The 7,905-nt window shown below is 43.1% G+C and overlaps 1 protein-coding gene across 1 annotated transcript; it reads right to left on the bottom strand.

Annotated features, from left to right (window-relative positions):
* Positions 1-2,761: 2,761 nt before the first annotated feature.
* PCDH20 (protocadherin 20) lies at positions 2,762-7,657 on the bottom strand. The gene is made up of 3 exons (XM_014309299.2): positions 7,654-7,657; positions 7,312-7,562; positions 2,762-6,858 (listed from the first exon to the last, which is right to left on the bottom strand). Exons 1-3 carry the CDS (start codon positions 7,655-7,657, stop codon positions 4,162-4,164), a joined length of 2,952 nt encoding a protein of 983 aa, XP_014164774.2. The 3' UTR covers positions 2,762-4,161.
* Between the last annotated feature and the right edge of the window lie 248 nt (positions 7,658-7,905).

The raw sequence follows: 7,905 nt of genomic DNA, 5'->3' as shown, positions 1-7,905 counted from the left end.
AAACCTACTCTATAGGAAACAAGGGTGCCAAATATGTTTATTTCCACTCTAAGTTTCACTAGAAATCTCCTTTAAACTCAAATTATTTCAGTAATGGAGCTAAACATGCTTAGCTTCTCAAACTCCAGCTCTGAAGAAGAGTGGTCTAAATAAAGTTACTTTCAGCTGGCTAATTAATTTAAAGATTAATTGTTTTGCATTGTTTTTCTCCCTAAATTACGCAGATGAGAGGAATGTACAAAGAAATTAGTATCTGCAAGAAGAGGGTGAGAAGCACAGTATAGGGAAGGTGGCAGTCAGCTTTGAGCATGGCTCTGATAAGGCACATTAAATATGAAAATAAACACTCTGCATATCACACTGATGATTTATTTGTGGCAGAGGTGCCTTGTAACTCTACTTATGCCAAACTGCATGGTATTTTTGTGATGTAGGCCACTGCTCACAGAAAGTTCATTGCTTTGAACCAGGAGATGAAATATCAGTCACGGACTACCGCTCAAATTCATGTGTTTGAGTATTTTAATGCAATCTTCCTAAAGAAGCAGTTAGGGGCAGAAAATTTGCAATGAAACCCCAGCCAGAAATCAAAGGTTTGTCACTGCTGTCAGGGAGGCCAAGTTTTGCTGATACTGTACCTCTCCTTGGACATCCTGCTAAGAGAGTGGCAATTTTTTGCATTCTTTTCAGTGGACTGTGGCACAGTTGCATGTTTGAACCCTGATACTGAAAAATGGAAAAAAATGACCATAAGATTGTTTTCCGAGTTTTTACACAAGAAAAAGCAAATAGCTGTAATTCTCTTTCCACACTTCTACATCTCATCCTTTATTGATATTTAGCCAGGTGTTAGGTTAATTTTGCATCAAAACAGTAACTTCAAAGAGTTCTTTAAAAAGAATAAAATGAAGGAGAAAGAGAAGACTGATTTTCTCTGTCCACTGCCACTAGGCTCACTGCCCATTTCTTGTCTTTCATTTTTTAATTTGTTAATTCTAATGAAAAAGTGTTTGCATAGCAAGTTCAGGAGACTTTGGCAACACAAAACTTAGGACAATCTCATTTTTTATAAAAATGAACAAAGGGCACCCACTCTAAGATTGATCAGTGGATACTGTAAATGAATGAGACATTTATTTTTGTGCCAGCTCAACTACCAGTCTCAACAAGATTTGCATATATTTTGGCAAGTGCACTGCACAAGGTGGTAATAAAATAGGCCTTTTATATCTGAGTCTAATTTACTTCAGTTGTACTCATTAAAAATGTGTTTTCATGTCAAAGGAATTTCAGTAAGGGATAGTTTGGAAACAGAAACATCACAGAAATATTTGCTATACAGACAGTATCAAGAATTTTACAACTGAGAAAGAGTATTTTTTAGGAAGAGATTCCCAGGTTCTACAAATATAAGACTCCTGTTTTGTTGGTTTTTTAATCATTTTTAGGCTCAACATTGCAGGTTTAACTATTATACTTGATGTTAATAGCTGTATGTTTTTTTAAGTAACACAAAATACGGAGTAAAAAATCCAGTTCACTGTGTATTTTGCCATTTTCAGTGACATCACCCATAGAATAACTACTCACAGAAGGCAAAAAAATTTGCTCTACAAGGTCTTACTCAGTATAAATTAATTTGCACAAGTAAGTGTTGGTATGGCTGAAGGTGGGATTTTAAACCCATTTTCTTTAAATGTATAGAAAATCATGAGTGAAATGCTTCATGAGCAGTACTTTGGCTTTAACAGGCTCGTAACATTGCATTTTATTTTGCATTAGGAACATGCTGCATCTGAACAAACAAACCAAAAAAGAAAAGGCAACAAGAACAGCATGTTTAACCAAAGCTTAATCAAACAGGGTCAAGACTATGTCTTTGTCAAACCTGAATAAAAGCATCTGCCCAGTGTTATATGAACACACACTGAAGGATCAGGATTATTTTTTAATTGCATTTCTTAAGTCTTGGGTTTGCTCCTGTTTAAACTGTCTTGAGAATATATTGGACTGCTAATTGAAATAGGAGAAGAGTGATGAAAAGAATCCTCTCTTTCAGCTACCTTGCCTCCCTACTGAAGAGAAAAATGCAGAGGATCTAGCTTCATCACCACAGCAATACACAGTATCTGTAATACTGAAGCTGTTTCCAAAGATATAATGTAATTTTTCTTCAGAGATAAGAAACAAAGTCTTTTTGTGCCAAATGCATTTCAGGGATACATACCATTTTTATATTTTGATAAGATGAAAATAAAGGAAAAGAGGTGATTGACCACAAAGCTCTGGCAGGCTGAATTAAATTTTATGAAACACAGCTATCAAATCATGCCCAAACAGAAAATATTCTAACCTGAAAAAAAAAATTCCTATGGCAAGGATGGCAAAATTATGGGTATCATGCTAATATTTTTACTTTGACTAAGTACAACCAGTATCTATTAGAAACCCTAATATTTCAGTAGGTTCAAGGTAATGTGCCACTCACAGAGAGAAAAATCAAAAACTGCCTCAAATCGCATTCCCTACTTTCAAACCAGGTATGAGCTGCCTCACCACTTACATCAGCCGACATACAGTTGTCTTTCCTGGTAATTTCAAGAAGCACAGCATAAACTGTCATTAATGATTTTGAAATGTACTAATTTGTGAAAGTATTATGTCACACAAGATAGCCAGCACCTAAGAACTTGTGAAAAATGCATTTCTTATAACTGAAATAATATTTAGCTTTATAATTAAAATTCTAGGAGAGAGAGAATAAGTTATTATGAAAATATATAGCTTTAATTTGCAGACATATAAACACTTTTGGTACATTACAGACATATGATGCGAGAAATCAAAATAATAATTTTTAAGCATAACACTACTTTATCTTGTTCACACAGAGAAATTTGATGCAATCATCATACAAAAGATAGTTCTTAGCTCTTAAAATGAAGTGAAAGTAATACATCACTGATAAAATTGCTGCTTTGTTGCAGAGGATACAGCAAAGAATAAATTATCAAGAAAATATGCCACCAGTCTTACAAGTTAGATTCTGGATCTAATCCAAAATCAAAGCCAATGAAAAGGAGCCAGGAATGGTCGCCAAAAGTCAGAAACAAGATCTTTCACATGAAATACCAATCCAGAAAGGAGCAACAGTCAGAATAAAAAAAGTCCTACAATTCCTTAGAATGTGAAGTGATTTTTGTTTTCATCTGGCAGATCAGATTCAGAAGTAACACATAACAAAAATCTACTGCACAACCCAACTGATGGAGTACTATTGACAGATTGCTCAAAGTACAAAAAAATACCACCACTTTTGTGACAACTAAGGATTTAGCCATTCCCTTGCTTCCTTGCATCTGGCATGTTTATGAGGATGAGGATGGGGCTCTGTCATTATTTGCTTTAGGAAATATTAAATATAATTTTTCCATAAAAATGACCAGCAGATTGCTGGAGCAAATGATAATGAGAGTGGAATCTGGAGAAAAATTAATGATATGTCACAGCAGTTCAGATTCTCAATACAATATCTTGCATTCTTGCTCAACAGGAATTGCACTTCTTGTTAATGCCTCTTCTACCCTACTGTATAAGCTTTACTTGTGAGGTAATAAACATTCTGGTTTTCATTACTAGTGCATTTTAACATATTTATTCTTTTTATTATACATACATTGGGACAGACATTTCTTTTTTTCTTTTTTGTAATGGTTAAATGTCTGTATGCCAATAGGTATTTTATATTAAAATCAATATATTTAAAATATATTCTGTTTATCTCATGGACAGTACCTTGAACAGTTCCCTGCTCAGGAGCATCTGATGCCCTCTCGTGGTTAAAAACACTTTTAAAACTTGAGTTTAAAAGAATCATCTTACCTTCACCCTTTTTAAGTTCACTGATCTTATTGATTTATGGAAGCTGGAAATGATGTCCATGTTTTTATAGTCAGGGTGCTAGCTGTTAGTTACTAACATTTCATAAAAAAGCTGTACACTGAAATCGAATTTAAAAAACTGTAAACAGCTATTTACAATTATAATATTAAGTTATAAATTAGCAGTCCTTCATTGCAACCTCTGTCAATACAACCTACAGCTAGGTGTTTTAGTGTCCTCCAGGGTTTTTCCAATGTTGGACTTATACACAAAGAAACATTAGATGTTAGAAATCTCCACTGGTTTCTTCTCCAACATGTGCAGGTTAATTCTTCCATTTAATGGGATTTGTACTTCCAAGTTTTCATCTGCTCTGTGATGCTTTTTCCCTTTTCTTAGACAAATGTAAATTCCCATCCCCGTTACTAAAGCAATTGAACCCAAGCTTATTATTGAAAGAGCTACCAAGGTAGGCATGCAGGATGCTGACTCCATTTTTTTATGTGTAGGCTCTATGGATATTTGTGGCTGCTTTTCTTCTACGCTGATATCAGGCTCCTTCCTTAACAAGCTCTCGATGTAGCTCTCATTGCTGACGGTGTCATTGACAAAAAGGTTCACCATGACCGTGGAATGGAGAGGCTCCGGGTAGCCGTGATCACTGACTTTTACAAGCAGCCGATAGAGGCCATAGTCATTCTGCATCAGGGACTCTTCCAAGGTGATATTACCAGTTTTGGGGTCAATCCTAAACGACTCGGGTCGAGGGCCTCTCCTTCCTATGATACTGTAAGCTATGACTGCATTCATGCCGGTGTCCTTATCGACAGCATAGACCTCAGTGATGGGGGAGCCAGGAAGGGTAGAGGGAAGGACTAACAAGTAAGACATATTAGACTGAGGGAACAAGACCAAAGGAGGGTTGTCATTTATGTCCAGAAGAAGGATAGTTATTTTTGCTGTAGAAGACAGAGCAGGATCACCGCCATCAACTGCTTCAATCCACAGAACGTAGGAGCTTTGCTGTTCCCTGTCCAGGGAGACTTTAGCTCTCAAAACTCCTTTTCCAGTATCTATAACAAAAATATCACTTCCATTCAGAACTGAAAGGGCAACCCATCCATTTTGCCCTGCATCAGCATCTGTGACACTTATAACTCCAATTTCACCAAAACCTGGAAAGTTTTCTGGCACAAAAAAGCTGAAATCCTTATTGATAAATCTTGGACTGTTATCATTTTTATCCAATACAGTGATGGTGACAGTTGCTATTGATTCTCTTGGAGGGAATCCAGAATCTACTGCTTTGACAGTGTATCTGTATTTCTCTTTTTCTTCTCTGTCCAGTTGGGTGGAAACTGTAAGAACACCTGTGGTTTTATCTAAAGCAAAATAGGAAGGTGCATCAGGACCTAAGAAATAGGACACTTGCCCTCTTTCTCCACTGTCAGCATCAGTAGCATGCAGTTTGGTCAAAAAAGCATTGGGGACATTGTTCTCCTCAATGGACAATTCTATCAGCTGTTCAGAGAAAACTGGTGAATTGTCATTGTCATCCAGAACCTGTACTTTGACAACTTTCTTGACATGAAATCCTTCAGAGTTCCATGCAACTACGGAGATTTCATACAGCTGCTGTGTCTCAAAGTCCAAAGGCTTCGTGGTCTCCAACAGGTACTCATTGTTGTATGGCTTGTACGGTGAAAGCCTGAAAGGCCCATCACCATCCAAATAGCAACTGACTTTGTATTTTTCATCGGGGTCTTTGATGGTAAAAAATGCTATGGGTGTGTTGATAGGCTCAAGTTCCTTTAAGTAGACCACCCCTTCCACTTCATTGGCTATGAAACGAGGAACAACTTCAGGGGGCCTCATCATGACCTTGATGATGGTCACCAGCACTGTAATCACGGCAGGAATACAGCCAGGACCGTTGCCCAGTATGATCAGCCTGTGTAGCCTTGGAGTGTCCCCACCAACTTTAGTGGAGAGTGTGATGGCTCCTGTGCTTTCATTCAGATGGAACAAGTCTCTGGATGGCTGGGGGACCTTCTGGCTGTAGGAGTAGGTGATCTGGGCATTGGATCCAAGGTCCATGTCCACTGCGTGGACAGTAGCCACGTGTGTCCCTAGGCTGGAATTCCCATAGAGAGTGATGTTGAGCTGCGAGTCATTGAACTGGGGGCAGTTGTCATTGATGTCACTGATGCCAATAGTGAGGGTGGCACTGCCCACGAGCGGAGGAGTCCCCCCATCCTCAGCGATGATGACTGTCACATACTCATCCTGCATCTCCCGGTCCAGTGCCCCCATAACAATCAGGTAGGGAGTCCTCTCCCCATTCTCATTCTCCTCCACATCCAGGGTGAAGACACCATAGTTATCTCGCAGGCGGTAGGTCTGGACACCATTGGTGCCCATGTCAGGGTCAAGGGCAGGGTGCTCGATGGCCAGGCGGGTGTTCACAGGCGCATTCTCAGGCACCGAGAGGCGGATGTGGGGCACAGGGAAGCGGGGAGCGTTGTCGTTGACATCACGGATAGCAATTTTTACCTTCACCAGGCGAAAGTACTCCTGTGGCAGTACCAGCACATCCAGCAGCAGTAGGCATGACTCTGGTGAGGGGGAGGAAGAGGAGACAGCAGCCGATCCTCCGAAGATGGTGGCCCCACTGCTTTCCATGCATAGAGCTTCCCGGTCTATCTCCACTGCTGAGGTGTGCAGCTCTCCGGAGCGGTTGTCCAGCTGCACATACTGTCCCCCCAAGCCATGAGAGGCCAGGGTGAAGGAGAGTGGGGGCTGCAGAGATGCAGCTTGCTGGCTGTCAGCCGTTGGGAGCCGCAGGTCACGGGCCAGGCTGCCGATGAGCACGCCAGCAGGCAGCCCCTCGTTGAGGCTGTAGAAGAGCTCAGTGGCACGGCTGTAACTGGCAAAGCAGTTGAAAGGCCCAACGAAGAGCAGGAAGAGGAGCAAGTGCTGAGAAGAGAGAAGGACAGGGGTGTGAGGGAGGGCTGGCGCTTCCCCCCGCCCACTGCCTCCCCCACTGCCACTTGGAGCAGCTGCTGCTGCATCTGCAACATGAAGCCATCCTCCCTCTCCCCACCATCCTCCCAGTACAGCAACTACTTCCAGGGCATCACCATCTGTACCCTCCAGGCAACACCAGCTGCATCCCCCACAGCAAATACGCAGTGCCAGGATGGCCCGGGGGCACCCTGCCTCCCCCCGCCCCCCAGCAGCACTTGCGCCCCGACGTGCCATTTTCCCTCTTGCCCCCGCCCCAAGCTCGCCCGTCTCACCAGCGGCACTTTCCCTCCCAACAACAAGCGCATCCCAAACTGGGGCATCCCCTTGCGCATCCCCAAACATTTGCTCGCCCCCTTCCCCTTCCACAGCACAAATGCAGAACGCGTCCCTCGCAGCTCCTACCCCCAGCCCCGTCCCGAAAGCTGCTTTTGCCGCATGTTCACGGGTCCCGCGGTGCAGCGGGGAGGCGGCCCGCTCCGCGGAGCCCGCGGGGTTCCCGGCGGAGGTGGAGGCTCCAGCCCTGCCGAGACGGGTCCCCGGCCACCCCCGCAGGGTCCCTCTGCTGCCGGCAGACACCGCGAGCTGCGCAGAGGAGCCGCGGAGCGGAAGGGCTGCGCGGAGCAAGCTGCCCGCGCTGGCGAGCGTGTCGCCCGCTGCCCACAGATGGAAAAGAGCTCCCCGAAAGTAACTTCAAGCATCGTCTCCACTGAGGAAATTTTTCCTCCTTCCCCTCTTTCTAATCACCCATTCGCTTTTCCGCGGCTCTCTGCCACAACCCGCGCCGGCAGCAGCAACAAATATAAACTTTTCGCGGCTGCCCCGATCTTTGGAGAGAAAAAGACCCAACAAACATATCCACGCATACACGGTCTAGATTGTTTGGTTGTTTTTTTCGTGCTTTTTCTGCCAATTTGTTGCCAATTTCGCTGCTGCGTGCGAAGTCGGGCTCGGGTGGCCGGACGCGGCGCGTCCCCCCCTCCCGCCGCCCGGCCCTCA

The sequence above is a fragment of the Geospiza fortis genome, unplaced genomic scaffold (assembly GCF_000277835.1).
Source record: "Geospiza fortis unplaced genomic scaffold, GeoFor_1.0 scaffold191, whole genome shotgun sequence".
NCBI classification, from domain to species: domain Eukaryota; kingdom Metazoa; phylum Chordata; class Aves; order Passeriformes; family Thraupidae; genus Geospiza; species Geospiza fortis.
Note: the sequence above shows the minus strand (reverse complement) of the source record. Positions and strands in the feature narration are given on the sequence as shown.